Source organism: Rhipicephalus microplus, chromosome 1 (genome assembly GCF_043290135.1).
Source record: "Rhipicephalus microplus isolate Deutch F79 chromosome 1, USDA_Rmic, whole genome shotgun sequence".
In the NCBI taxonomy this organism is placed as follows: Eukaryota; Metazoa; Arthropoda; class Arachnida; order Ixodida; family Ixodidae; genus Rhipicephalus; species Rhipicephalus microplus.
In genome coordinates this window covers 219,720,298-219,735,130 of record NC_134700.1, presented here as the reverse complement: position 1 = coordinate 219,735,130, position 14,833 = coordinate 219,720,298, and the positions used below count along the sequence as shown (strand labels likewise).

Here is a 14,833-nt window from a genome sequence, read left to right as displayed (position 1 = left end):
TCATAAACAGTTATTCAGGCTGGTGTGTCGCGATATGTGCAGCAGTGATTTTGAAGATAAATTTATATGCAGATGGTCGAGGCACTGAACTCACCTTGATCAGATCAACAAGGGTGTTGTAGATGTGTGCTCCATTGGGCAAGAAGAAGCAACTACCAGGGCTTAACTCATGGAAGAAGAAGAGCTCTTGTTCCTATGTAAGAAAGTCACCAGCACACAATGAAGGCTGTCATGCACCACAGATAAACATCAAGGTAGACCCAATCGGGTTTTCTGAAATGCGCACGAACCCGGCCAATCTTGCGATGGTCTCGCTTGGCAGCTTCTTCCTGGAAACGCTGCCACTCCTTAAGCTGCTTGGTGTCGGGAAAAGAGATGCCGTACACTCGCTGTAGGCACTCTGCATCTGCCTTGCCTTCCCAATATGCTGACGAATTCTGGACAAGTCAAGAGAGCGTTTTTTTCATAATGTGTAACCACTAAGTGACACTAATGCCGCAGACATCATGAAAACCATGTTGCTCACAACATGAGAAATCGAACAATTGTAGAGTCATCAGGATGCACAAAAGCTGTAGCATTGTAGCTATGCCTGTAAGGCCCAAGCAACGATGTTACTCTCAGTGCACAAAAAAAAATGTTTTTTTGATACACGAACTGGCCATATTTTTCCCTTCAACTTTACAACTGCGCGCAGTTGACAATATGACATGTTCAAAAAATACCTTTACTTAAGTCTTATTATTGATAACTTCCTGATTTGAAGGTTAAAATGAATATGACTCACACAGTCAATTCATTTGAATTGTTGATTTAATTAATGCCTGAGGTAATCTGATGATCGAGCTTCCACTTGCATTTGCTGAACTAAAGTGTAACCATATTTTAAATAATTATTCTCGACCCATGGACATGGAACGAGTCCGAATCCGTCAATAAGTAGCACAAATTTCGATAGCCGTAAGTAACCTTGCCACTCGCAAGCAGCAGATGACGCTCTCACGAGGAAAGATTGGGCCAATGGCGAGGCCTGCCAGAGCCACATGATGAATGCAGCCAATCGGAGGCCTCAAAATAAACTTTAAACATTTGCTTTTGCTACGCTTGTTTTAAAATGAAGCACCTAACTTAAGCGAGAAACTTGAAGACTGAGAAATGCCTTTTTCGACAAGCCCAAAGTGGCGACGTAAGGCTAGGCAGTTGTGGAGCTATAATTCTTTAAACATTTCTTTTTCCAATTTCCGCATAGCTTTCAGGAAAGTTATATTGCGATTGGAAAAAGGGCTACAGAAACCTATATAGAAGTTTCTAAAATTTAATTCTTGTGTTATTTTTTGCGATTTGAGAGCCACAGCCCCCTTAGGCATAAATATGTCCTTCGACCATGTTTACAACTTGTGATTGTTCCTGCATCGTAACAATGTTTTCAGGAATTCCCTGCATTTTCCTAGAGTTTGTCTTTCAATCATTGAAGAAACATTTAAAAATTACTCGACTCGATTCACACACAATCATTATTATTTGAATTCACTTCACACCCAAAATTTTACTATTCACACAACCCTACTTGATACCTTGAGAGTGACATGACAAAAATTTGAGAGGGTTTTGGGATTAATGAACCAACAGACAGGTGTGCCCCTACAGTGAGCCAAATTTTGAACTGTTATTCCAGCAGTTTCCCTCCCACAGTGAGTGATGGTCAATTTTAGAAAAGTGTCAACTAGAACTTCAGAATACTATTTTACGGGTGCATTATGAACCAAGTATACCTCGAAGATGGTGATAATATATAAATTTATGCAAAGTAACATATACACAAGAACCAGCATTACTTTCAAATGTGTACTGGAGGGCAACTGAACAGTTCTTATGCAGATCGTAAGTGCTGCCTTGGTTTCAGCGGTGTTTTAGACTGGCAACCTTACACACAACCAAATGTACAAACATACACGTGCATATGCGTATGTATATACAAGCACAGTTTAGGCAATTACCAGCCAAATGAATGGGATTGCAAATGATCACAATCTTGGGCTTTCACCTTTGTGACCTGAAGTGCCTTGACTTTGCCTGTGTGGCGCACATGAGGTCCTCTGCAAAGATCAATCAGGGGCCCACACCTGTACACAGTTGTGGTGGGCGTCTGCACCTTCTCTTTCAGGATGCGCACCTTGAATGGGTTGTACTGCATGGCACCAGAAACATATTTATAAAACTGTGACATACATTCACCACATTTCTGCAACTAATGATTCCTTGTGCTTATGGGGGGATCAGAAAAGTGATCTTTTGGGATAGTATTTGAAGTTGTAAAAAAAAGAACCTGACTGGCAGTGGCAAAAAACTCTTCATTTCAGAATGTTACCAGAACTACTGCTCGGATAAAATGTTCAAGCAGCGATTGAACACCTTGAATAACAACGAAGGCGTGCCTGTGTAGTCTCCGTGATCTTTTGGGATAGTATTTGAAGTTGTAAAAAAAAGAACCTGACTGGCAGTGGCAAAAAACTCTTCATTTCAGAATGTTACCAGAACTACTGCTCGGATAAAATGTTCAAGCAGCGATTGAACACCTTGAATAACAACGAAGGCGTGCCTGTGTAGTCTCCACCCTATTCTCATTAGCCCTTTCTACATGATATAAACTTGACTAATGAGATTTTGCATGATCAGTGTCCTTACAAAAAATAGCCTTTACGTCACAGAAAAAAAATAAAGCCTGAACTTGAGAGACCATTTCTTTTCAGGTTATGGTAGAACATTAGTACAGAATATTATGAATGAATAACAACCAAATAAATGCTAAGAATTGTCCTTATAAAGCAATAAATGCTTTAGTAATTAATTATAACATCTTCAGGGACTAGTTGGTACATCAATTAGTATCCTACACTCTGTTTTCTGTCTTATTTCATGTTGCTCTTTTTCTAATTTCACGCAGTTCACAATAATGTACTAGTTTCAGTAATGCTCATAGATAGTTTTTCACCAGCCTTATTAGAGACTGATAAAGAGTTGATAACATTTCTGTGGCTAATGATGGGGAATAACACACAATCAACACATATATAATAAGCTTAAAAAAGGCTGAACACTATAAACAAAAAGATAAGCTTTCACTCTAGACTCGTAAGCTACAGTGACTTGTTAGGTAGCTAATGAAGAAAGAGCATCTTGGGAAGCAATGCTCGATGTGCCACTCGTATGGACATGTCCATTTCAGCAGAGTGCATTCTGTTGCTCGAGAAAGCAATGAGCCATGATCACGCTCTTCACTCCTTCAATCCACCAATCCTGCACAGCACACTCCCGCCATAAGAAGAAAGAATGTGAACGAAACACTTAAAGAAACTTAAGAAGTCAGTCCTAACCATATGAACATGTCCAAAATACTTGAGAATCCCCAGATGCCTGAGATCACAGAATCAGAGTTCTTGAAGTGCCTCCAAGATTCATGCGTCCAAAAGTAGATCTCTGGAGGCTGCATTTGTTACAGTAAAGCGTATTTCCTCCATTTTATTTATGTCGAGAGTGGTGAAAGCTCCATGACGTCGAAATGACTTTGCGAAAAAAGAACCAGAAACAGGGGGCCCACTGCTCACAGAGATGCAGTTGATAAGTGGTGCCTTAAATGGGCCATTCATTAGATGGACACATCGAGAATAGTACACTCAGACCTCATTATAACAAAGTTGCATCTTACACAAAAATAAGTTCGTTATAAGCAAAAATTTGTTATAAAGGTATATTCACAACACTATTGCAAGACTGTTTTTCATTTACTTCGTTATAACCAATAATTTGTTATATTTGGGTTCATTATATCAAGTTTGAGTAGTTCCTTTGGTGAACAGAAGCACATGCACTATCATAAGAAGTCGACACACTATGGTGCATGCTGCCTAACCTCAAACATGCGCAGCAAGTCTTCCTTGGCCAGCTCCAACCGCTCAAAGGGCTGACGCTCCTTGACAATGTTGCGCATGAGCGTCTCAATCGAAGGGTGGTCCACAGCCGACACGCCCCCTTCATTCAAGTGCATGTCGTAGTAGAAGCCTCCCTCGATGGGTGGTCCATAGCAGAGGCAGCCTCCATAAAGCCTTTCCAGTGCTTCTCCAAGAATGTGTGCACTGGAGTGCCAGAACACCTGCTCACCTGCCAAATATTTGGCAACAAAGAGATAATGGATGTCTGTTTTTTTAACATTTTATGTACACCATTTTAAAGCAGTTATCCCACAGAAAATCAATTTTTATGTGGGCACATTGGTTTACAGTTAAAAGGCGCTCATCGTTGCCTCTCAGAGCTACTATGACCAGAGGCTGCAACAATTTTCGCACAGGCATAGTCTGCACCGCGTGCGGTGCTCCATCTTTGCATGAGCGGTGAACGTTGCAACAATATATTCAAACAGTAGCATTCTACACACAACACACAACATGAAGCATAGCAACAGACAGTGGATGGCAACGAAAGAGCACCTCCAAACTGCACACATTTTGCATGTGAAAAACTGGTTACAGTTCGGGTTAGTGGTGACGCTCGTAGCTTCCACGCACTATCACGTTCCCTTTAAAAGCGGACCGTTGAGCACATCAGGACGGTTAACTACCTAGGTAAGTTAACAGTGCTGTGGTCAGATGTTCCTCTGCTTGTCCACATTTTCTTCCACCCTGTTTATTCGTTCTAGATATTTTAGATACAACTTAATGCCCATTGCATATGCAATCTTACGAAGTTGCGGCATTAGACATCTCGGAGTTCACTCACCCTCTTTGTCGTCAAACTTTAACAGCTCCAAGGTGCAGTCTTCTTCAAGGGGACGATCCAGATCCCAAAGAACCTTGTTTACCTTCGCAATGACAACATTGTCAGCGAGCCCCTTGCTGCAGTTGAAAAGACAGAAAGTGAGAGATACCTCTTCCGAAAACTAGTATAATTGCATAATATAATGGAAATGATTTGCATGCCCAACTGGGTTGATACAAGTGCCATTTTTCATTTCCTATAAAAAGAAACAAAGAAAGAAAGACACTGCGAATGAGACATCAATAAACATGACAGAATGCTCTTAGCTATGTTTTATCATATTGTATCATGGGACTAATATACCGTCTTAAGCAAGAACTAAACAGGATTCATGAACACATCAGTAAGTATTAGTCTAATCACCACTGAGCATAATTAAAATAAGCTGCAGGTATATCTTGGGATCCTAGTTAAAAGAGTACTGACACTAATTTAAAAATTTTTGGGATTGTTGCTCAAAATAAAAGAACTAGTGTCGAGAAAACTAGAACGACTGCTGCAGTGCTTGGGAATGCATTGAATATATTTTATTACCACTACCTTAAAAATACTCTTTCGGTTTCGATATCAAGGCGGTAGCTTCTCAGTGACTTGTCAGAGCAGTGGGCCGTCGTGTGAAAAGAGTAACTGGCGACGTACTAGTGGTAAATCAGTCATCAGCTCGTAGTGCACGCAAAAAACGATGAGTGAATTGTAGTCCAGTGACACTAATGTGATTTCTGCGATTTTGGCTGCATGCAGGACGCAGAGTTCGCAAATTCAGAAACTGTCCTCACTCGTTGTGATAAAGTCCATTGTAATGAGGCTGCCTTGCAGGTGCTCAGCGATGAAAACATTGAAATTAAAATAAAAATTTTTATACGTGTTGCTTGACTCCAGTGTGTGGTGATTGTTGACACTGCATGTCAGGTAAACGAAAAATGTTGCCTTCGCAATGTCCTCAAATTGTGTCAGTACTCTTAAAGAATCAGACACACCAAAGCTCAAACTCCAGATGTGGCGTTCATTTGATTGCTTGGTACGCACGAGTTTTTTTAGTGAAGTATAAATTGCATCGTTTATGTAGAAGTTATTCTATATCGAGTGCAAATAGCGTCCAAGGCTCATCGGCACATTCCCAGCCATGAGACATCGACAGTATTTTGATGTGTTCAGCAAGCTCCTAGGCTACGCCTCAGACTCTGAACAATGATGGGCGAGCAGCGACGACGTCGACAATTTTAGTGTTGTCATCGCAGTGCCTACATGTGGTACCGTCTGGCGGCGAAGCCTGGCTGCCTAGCAACGGCTTTATTGCTTTGTTTCGCTTGCTTTGTGCAGTGCTTTTATGTGAATCCTGTGTTTTCGTTGTGCCGCTTCGGGTGATTTGTCGTGGAGTGGTGAGCGCGAATGCAATTATTTGAAGCTTCGGTCGTCGCAGACAAGCAACACGCACACAGTTTTCATGTCTTGCCAGCCGGCTCAAGCGTAATTCTTCAGCTGCCTCGTCGATGCGCGGTCCGGTGTCGATTTTAGAATTATTGCTTCAAAAAGAATCGAACCGAAAATGATTTGCCATGCCGCAATTCCATATTCCTCAGTGTTTTGATCATAGCTTGTGGACGCTGATGATGGCGGCAACGACAAGGGTGGTGGTGAATACATGCATATACACGTGCGTGCCGAGCAGACGAAATGTCAATTGAAGATCGCGTCACATTCATGTGGCCATGAGATCAGATGGGGCAGGACTGGAAGAGGTGACCGCTTGGCAACACTAAAATTGGCGAGCTTTGCACCCGTGTTAAATTGGGTTCAATACTGGTCATACTAATCGATATTACACATATCAATTGGTCCTCCTGATGCAATATTAGTACCAAATGGTTACTAAGGAATCAATAACTATGCGCTGACACAAAAAACGTGACATGCATCAATTTAATGTTGCTGCTCACTCACAGAGTGCCTGACTTTTGAAGAAAAGCTGCTTGTACACAACATGCATTCCCTGTTTTCCTGCACCTGACATTTTTTTACAAGAGGTCCATATGCAGTGGACACAATGCACACTAATTTAACTATGTGGTACTAAAATTGATGGAAACACAGAATGGTCAGCACCTTTGAAACTAACCTAAATCTTTACAAATGCTGTACATATGAAGTTGTAGCATCTTCATACAGCTACAAGTAAGAAACCGGACAGAAGGATAACACTTTGAATTATGACATGACAATTATAGAAAGTGCTTGGGTGTTTCACAGATAGTAAAGCAAGGCTGATTCTCACTTTTTTCCCAGCACACAATTTTTTTTTATTTTTTTCGAACAAATTTATCTTTCTTAGAGAACTGCAGTGTTTTTAACAATGCATACACAGCAACCAGATAGCTGAGATGGGCAAGATATCTACAGAACTCGAGCACTGCCATGTCGTTTAACCTATCTTCAATCCTACCTGATGCCAGCAGCCACCTGGTACGGGGTGGTCTTCCACGACTCCGCAGGCACTTGCTTTCCATCGGGTAGCGTTACTGTGATGGGGACACTGGTCTTAGCTGCTAGCTCTTGTTCATGACGTGCTTTTAGTTCATCCCACAGACGGATTCGTTCCTCAATGAACGCTGGCCATGGCTTCAGCTGTCACAAGGCAAAGAAACATCATCCAACTGTACATGTCTGGACAGTGAAGCTTTATCAGAACGCACCACATCATGCAAACTAACAACCACTTGTGTGAACGAAGTTTTGGCAAAAGCCTACTCCAAATAACGGTTGAGAAACAACACTGTCAGCAATCTCACATGGATGTCGATTGTATGATGAGGCGATAAACATATGTAAACTCTTTCACAGATTTCAGCTATCTTCTTAGCCCACTACATCACATAGACAGACATGCCCCACCTGCCTATCCCAGGCCCTCCCACAAGCCAATGGACCAAAATTTCTGGTTTTGTGTGTGATTGGCTCAAACTAGCAATGTAGGGCCCAGTCAAAAATAGTTAATGGGTCCAACTGGATGTTCCAGTTAGGAGCAATGGGTGGCAAAGGGGGCTAAGTGGGGTTCAAATGGTGTCTAACTGGTGCCCAATTGGAAGTGCATGCTGCAATGGGACTGTCCAATTGGACTTCCCATGTAGTGGCTTCTAACATTTTAACCAACTCTGCATATTTGAAGTTCTAACAGGATGACCTGCTGTCATGATAGGTGGTTCCAGTTGGTTGCAATGGGACTCAAATGGACGTCAATGGGACCCAAGCTGCAATGGGAGAGTCCAATAGGACACCCCAATTGCAGTACATGCATAACTTTGAAGTTTATTTTTTACAATTCTCTACCTGAGCAGTATTGAAAGTCATAAATGGAAATCTACGGTGATGCATCCAACCCTCCATATAAAGCAATTCATTTATGTGTGTTACCCAAACAGAATTCGAGCTAGTGCTTCAGCTTGGAATCCCTGAGCTCGGTCACTTACTTAAACCTTGGATTAAATTAAGCTTGTTTACAACACTTGCCTGGTTTACAAACAACCACTGTATCAGGGCATCTGATTAAGCTTTCCATATATGCATCATGAAAATGCAGCAGTTAAAGTACTAGTACACATTGGAACCGCACCTTCTACTGTTTGCAGCATCACAATGTACCAACGATGTCTTATTCCCAAACTAGGGAATATGGCTAACTACCAGTGAGCACCTGATGTCACGTGTTTATGGGCTACCTGTCACTGCATATAATGCTGCTGCAGGATATGACTGAATTTTTTTAATATTCATACGATAGAAAAGGTTATGCAACTAAGAGAAAACAATTAGATGTTCTCACTAACAAGATATCCGAAAGAAGGTATGAAAGGCAACAATAACATTGAAAAAAAAAGAATTTTATTTCAAGGCAAACAGGATTTAAATAGCACAGAACATATTTTGGTGTAAAAAAATTTCTTGGCCAGTGCTGCAACACAAGGCGTACAAGATACTTCAAATATTACAAATACTTATAACAGTAAATTGAATCACAATAAAAGGAATTTTAGTTCCAAAGGAGGAAAAAGGCATTGCCATACAACTGGCATTTCAGTAAAGCACTGAGAAACAGGTTTCATACAGGTTAACAGTTTACACGTGAACAGCATGTCTTTACTTATTTAAGGATGCTTAAAGGTCAACTCCGGTGGTTTTTCGAGGTCAACGAATCTCAATCAAATTCGCTGGGTACACTCTTACGCACATTCCTGTCATTTATGCCAATTACAGGCTTGAGAGATGCGCAGATTATTTGCAAATGAATTTTAAAGATTGCCTCGAAAAACTCGCCTCGCTTGCCAGAATTATTGGCAACACTGTCAGTGCGATGTCAAGTTTGTCATGTCAACGAAAGTGACGCAGGCGATGGCATCGCTACTTTGGCCCCTACATTGTTTATTGTGCTGGCCCCAAGACGACAGCGGTGGTGTTTGGCACGACCATAGCACGGGAGAGCTTTCTTCCTTCCTCTGTGGTGTTTTGCCGGTGCTTCGCTGGTCTGGCTTTCACAGTTTTCATACTACGTGCCGGCAGAACCAGTATACGGCCTCCAGTTCTTAACAAATAGTACATCATATGCAGACCGGGCGCCCGGTCGGGTTTCGGTTTTGCACCTTTTTGCTTATTAAAAATTGTTTTCGAATTTCCTGAGCATTTCAGCTATTGGGCTCGTGACAAGAGTGTCTCAGGAACACAGAAACACCATTACCTTGACATGGTCGAAAAATCGCTGGAGTTGGCCTTTAAGGATGCTCACAGTGGCACAATGAATTATGTATGAATGACAAGCACACATTCTATGCATAGTGTACAAGACTGAACTTGTATGAAAAAGAATAAAAAGCGTCATGTAATATTGCAGTACCCCGACACACACACTAAAATAAAGAATACAATAGCAGTAAGAATAAAAAAAATACAGCACCCACTGAATAAATATAGGAAAACATTCAGTACACAATGCAAATATAAAACATTAATACACACAAAAAGAGACATAATAAATTTAAAGAAATTCAGACCCACCGATCTCTTTTCGGTAATATTCAGATACCTAATACAATATGCAAAACACTAGACTTTAACGAAAAAAAAATATTTCCAAAAACAATCAAACCTAGAGAGCAAGCTGGCTTACAGACAGATATTTCACAATTTGTCACAGCCATGTGGTCAATCAATTTAATCTGCACAGCACGATAAATCCCTCTATATCAGTGGTCTCAAATATGCAGCCGGGGAGGCTCTCATGTGCGGGCCCACACATAACCATTTTCACTGCACATTTAAAAACATTTTCTTGGTATGTTCATGAGCTACACAGGCATGACTGCTCTAAAGAACAATTTTTATGAGGTACACCATGTTGTCACCATGCATTGAAACATAATCGTGAAACAAAAAATCATCACCATATCCAGAAAGTGAATGATGTTAGGTGAGCTTGCTTGGAGATGATCAGGTCACCCGCGAATCCTCCGTACAAATCTTCTATTACCATATATAGACGTGGCAATGTTATATATACATAACATACTCAATGTTTATTAATTTACATTTGGATTCACTATATACTTTTTGATGAACTATATACATTATATATACTCAAACGGAATTGTTTCAATGGTATGAGTCATCATGACAAACATCTTGCCTACTAGAAGAGCTAACTAGTCACGGGTGGCGATTTCACGTCGATCGCCTCAAGGCATTTCAAGGGCCACTCACATAAAAAAACGCTCATGTTTTGAGGCATAGTGTGCACTAAACAGGGTTCCTTTAAAACTTACACAGCATAGGTTCTTCACTTCAAATACATTACAATGTAAAGGAACTTGGAGGGAAGCATACATAGGAAGCTCTTTCGAGTTCCACAAACACAACCACCTTTCTGATTTCAGAGCATTCGACCAGTGATGTATTCGCTGCCTTGTGATTTACTTTCAGCACATGTGACATGGCCACCAAGTTGTACATCACTGGACTGCAGCTTAATTTCCTTGCAGATATATATGCTTTGTTGTCGCTGCCATGGTATATTTCTTCAACAATAACAAAATGCCCATTTTGAAGTTCAACAACAGAGCTATTGGTCCTCTTGTTAGATGCATACATGCTATCAGTGATAATTGATCCCTTCGCCAACATTCTTCTGTATTTGGTGAACTCAAGGGTAGTGTCATGTAAAGATGGCTGCAAACCTGCTGATGCACGTCGGGAACCGTGTCCGAAAAAACGGTAGCCACCACTACTAAGTACGCTTTTTTGCGTTTTTGTGCCATCAAAAGACGAGCAGTACTCTGCTACACTTGGACTGATAGCCTGCCGTTGAAGTTCTACTACCATGCTTTCCATCTGTAGGACTCGGCAGACTTGATGGGGAATTCCGTTAGCTGCTTTTACAGCTTTTTTTAGGCTGCCGTTCCCAGCTTCAAATGGGAACGCACTGTGTGCCCAAAGTGGTCCCCAGTGGCGCACACTCTTTGCTATATGAGTCAGTTGGTGCATGTTGAATGTCATGACTGACTTGCCAAACAGCAGTTCTGCACGCACATGAAACTCCAACAATAGCCCCTCGGCAATGGTGAGCTCAGTTGGGCTGATTGCACGCTGCAACATTATGTGCAAGGCTTCAACTAGGCAAGCCCAGTGTTGCATGTATGGCTTCTCAAGAATGCCATGCAAAACAGGGACACTGTAACAAAGTAGCCAGCTCTCAAGTTCCTTGGCCTTCCACCATTTCCGCTCTTTTGTCGGCCTCGGCAATCGCTTCACATCCATTGGTGGCTTAATAGACATAAGCCTGCGGTCCACTATGTGCTGATGTCGGCTTATTGAACAGGCACTATCAGAATTGAACCACAATTCTAGGAACTGGCGCGCTACCCCCAGCAAGACACAGTGCATATAGTCTGGCACAAAGCTCCACACTATGTTAAAATGGGGCAGGTTTATCAACGGTGACACTGTTTTGACTCCTTGCACAGGCACCCCCCCTTTCAAAGCAATCTCCATGTCATTTAGCATTTGGAGCTCACTTCTTTCTGTGGGTTCAACTTCCTCAACTGGGTATTTAGTTGCCCCGCCAGCTCTCTCACCTCTTTGGAGACACCAATTACATCCAAAATACCCATTAAATTGGGTTACACCTTGCATCGGTGCCCTAGCAACAGAATCTACACTTGAACAGATACAATAGACCTTATATTTTTCAACCCTTCCTTGACGTTGTAATTCAACGCCATTCTCACACAGCTCGTTCATTTTCTCAACAAAAGTACCTTGGAAAAGTGCCATGTTTGGCTTTTCTTTCCAGAACCACAATGCGGCCAGGACCAATTTGGACATTCTTTGCTGTGGAGGGAGCTCATTAACAATTAGCTGGATGGGCCAAATTGATGTCCCACTTGATTTGAAAAGCGGGGTCCCATCTGCATTCAACGAGAAACTGATTCTTGGTCCACAGTGTTGAGATTCGGCTACAAAAGTACGATACATTGTACCATCCCAGATGTCTGAAAATGTCCCATTCGTCGGAAGGGGCTTTGTTAAATCAAGAAGATCACAGTCCTTAAGTAGCCTTTGAAGTTGCGACTCCACATCGAGAGTGACAAAAAAGGGGGCATCCGAAAGGGAAGACACAAAAGTTGTGTGACTGCACTTCGAGCATTTCAAGTAAGAATTTGTCTCAAGACTGCCAATATGCGAAAAGCATCTCGGACAAAAAAAGAAAAAAGTCATAGTGGTGCCAGTTTCGCTAAAAAGTTTATGTAGGTGATACTGTGAGTGAGGTAATATAGGTTTATCAAAAATTCTGTTAATTAAATCTATTAAGCTAGTTAAACCCAAAAGAGTCAAATTATTCTTCACAGCATGCTTTAGTGCCATTAGGAGAATATCTCCCTTCGAAAGAACCACTTTCTCAGTGACAAGTTGTGTAAAAAGGTCTCCAAAGCGTGCCTTGCAAGATGGATCAGGCTCTGTCACTGGATCTGCAGCAGGCTGCTGAAAGTAAAAAAAAAAAAAGCTTTCGTCAATGAAGCTATCACAGAATTCAGTTATAGTGAACCGTGATAAGCCCAATGAATATGAGCAAACAACTCTGTTATTGATCAGTACAAAATATCATGCCTGCTAGGCTGATAACTTTTTACAGACCAACTGGTGAGATATTCTTTAAAATGAAAGAGCCAGTGATCTTGAAATGAATCATTCACCAAATCACCGCTACGTGTCCCTCTTAACAGTGCCCAATTTACACAGACATTTTCCAGTACATAAAAGAGCCTGTGAAAGTAGTGCCCTTAAAACCTGACCATAAATCTAGTTATTTCCAGTGAAAACAAACACACCATGTCATCATCTAATGTGAGAAAATCTCCAGGGAAACCTTGCTGTGAAGCATGGTCACTTGAAAAAGCTTCCTGTGAAGAAAAAAAAAAAGAAGCATTTAGTGCCACAGTAACCCAATCTGCCTATTCTAGTTAGCTGTGCTAGTTCACTCATAGCACGTAAATTACATGACAACAGACAGTGTTAAGAACATGGTCTGAAAACCTGTTGCAGGTTGTTCCCAGAGTTTATTGTCCCAAGTGATAACTCGTCTTGAACTGATTATGCAAGAGAAAACCACAGTGCCAATGCACTTGCTCAAGGCTATTCTAGTGGATGTGAATCTTCCAGCTGCACATATTTGTAGAGTGCAACTAGTGTGTAAAAGTTACCTCTTCATCCTTATCAAACAGTGACGAATCATCTGCGTCAGAAAGGCTTGCAATGCCGTCTTGAAGTGGAGAGTCCTAAAAAAAACCAACCAAAATTTATAATTTCCCATCGTAATACATAAGCATAAAATAGCATGTGTATGCTTACTAATTAACTGATAAGCCTTAGTAAAATAACTTCATCTGCTGGGGCGTGAGGCTCGCGTGCAGGAAATTTCTGTGACGGATCAGCGCTGTTCCTCTGCTCTTGTGCTTCAGGGGCTGCAGCAGGAGCTTCCATAGCACTGCCAGCTGACGAGCCTAACCGGCCTCCACTTGACGTTACCTGTGATAGAACAAGTGCGCCGATATAGTAAACGGTTTATCGTATAGAAACAATAGTTCTCGTAGCATTCTACTACCAGCTCAATTTACCGGCTCATTATCGGACTCGGGGAAATCTTCTTCACTTTCCGGACGTTCGGAGCCCGGACTAGCTATGTGACTATTCCGGCTCTTCAGTGATGTTGTTCGACTTGGTGGATCTGCCCTTTCAGTGTCGCTGTCTGCCTCATCACTCGAAGAAGGCATGCTAGGGCTGGCACCCTAGAAGAAAATAATGAGATTTGGACTTAAATTGCTGCGCTAAATTAATGAAAAAGAAAATGCACTGATAAAAAATAGCAATTTAACACGGCCGAGCACATTCGATCATTCGCGGGCAGAACTATAAAGGGTGGTAAAAAGGAAGACCGTAAAACACGGCGCAACGATCGAAGTCGTTGAGCAACATGCAGATTAATGTTGTGGACAACCGCTGATCTGATACCAGCAGGGCCCGGATCAAGCTAAAACCCCGATCGAAAGTGCCCATCCATGTTGAAAATGATCAGAACTTACGGTCGGCGGGCAAGCGCGTGCGGTGCTCCTTGGTAGCTGGAACTGAGACTTGGGATTTAAATAAGTCTTGTAGGGTCCTCTCTTTCTTTTCTTCGGACCGCGCTCCATCGCGAGGTCTTGAAGCAACAAGACGGCTTATTTCACTCCGGGACACGAAGTACAGAAACGGCGATGTAAGCGATAGGACAATGTGCACCGGCTGCCTGCGGCCACAGCGGCTGCCATATTGCATAGACACCCTGCAGCCAGCAGTCTGCATGTGAATTGATTGAAACAGCGTAGCGTTAAACAAACATTATAAAAGTAAAAAAATACTTTTAAAATTATTCTGATTTTTTGTTTACTTATAATGAAGAATAACATTTTCATTGACAAACTATCAGATCCGCAGCTGCGGTCGA

General features: G+C 41.8%; 3 protein-coding genes across 6 annotated transcripts in view; all 3 read right to left on the bottom strand.

Annotated features, from left to right (window-relative positions):
- Positions 1-14,833, bottom strand: part of ThrRS (threonine--tRNA ligase) — a 28,791-nt gene that overhangs the window by 8,307 nt on the left and 5,651 nt on the right. For all 3 annotated transcript variants that reach the window (XM_037412484.2, XM_075891389.1, XM_075891391.1), the window contains exons 3-8: positions 7,253-7,434; positions 4,774-4,889; positions 3,911-4,158; positions 2,045-2,188; positions 291-437; positions 95-193 (exon numbers count right to left, since the gene is read on the bottom strand). In XM_037412484.2, the coding sequence (XP_037268381.2) occupies positions 95-193; positions 291-437; positions 2,045-2,188; positions 3,911-4,158; positions 4,774-4,889; positions 7,253-7,434 (936 nt within the window). The remainder of the gene's footprint in view (positions 1-94; positions 194-290; positions 438-2,044; positions 2,189-3,910; positions 4,159-4,773; positions 4,890-7,252; positions 7,435-14,833) is intronic.
- Positions 8,667-12,717, bottom strand: LOC142808082 (uncharacterized). Its single transcript, XM_075891392.1, has one exon. The coding sequence runs from the start codon at positions 12,715-12,717 to the stop codon at positions 10,648-10,650; it is 2,070 nt and encodes a 689-aa protein (XP_075747507.1). The 3' UTR covers positions 8,667-10,647.
- On the bottom strand, positions 12,669-14,566 carry LOC142808098 (uncharacterized). Of its 2 annotated transcripts, XR_012894655.1 has the most exons (5): positions 14,433-14,566; positions 13,968-14,138; positions 13,702-13,878; positions 13,554-13,628; positions 12,669-12,834 (listed from the first exon to the last, which is right to left on the bottom strand). XR_012894655.1 is itself a non-coding variant. In XM_075891393.1 (4 exons), the coding sequence occupies exons 1-3, from the start codon at positions 14,538-14,540 to the stop codon at positions 13,705-13,707; spliced, it is 453 nt and encodes a 150-aa protein (XP_075747508.1). In that variant the 5' UTR covers positions 14,541-14,566; the 3' UTR covers positions 13,390-13,628; positions 13,702-13,704. The 2 variants fall into 2 exon arrangements, 1 of the variants encoding a protein (XP_075747508.1); XM_075891393.1 differs by lacking the exon at positions 12,669-12,834 and having other exon boundaries at positions 13,390-13,628.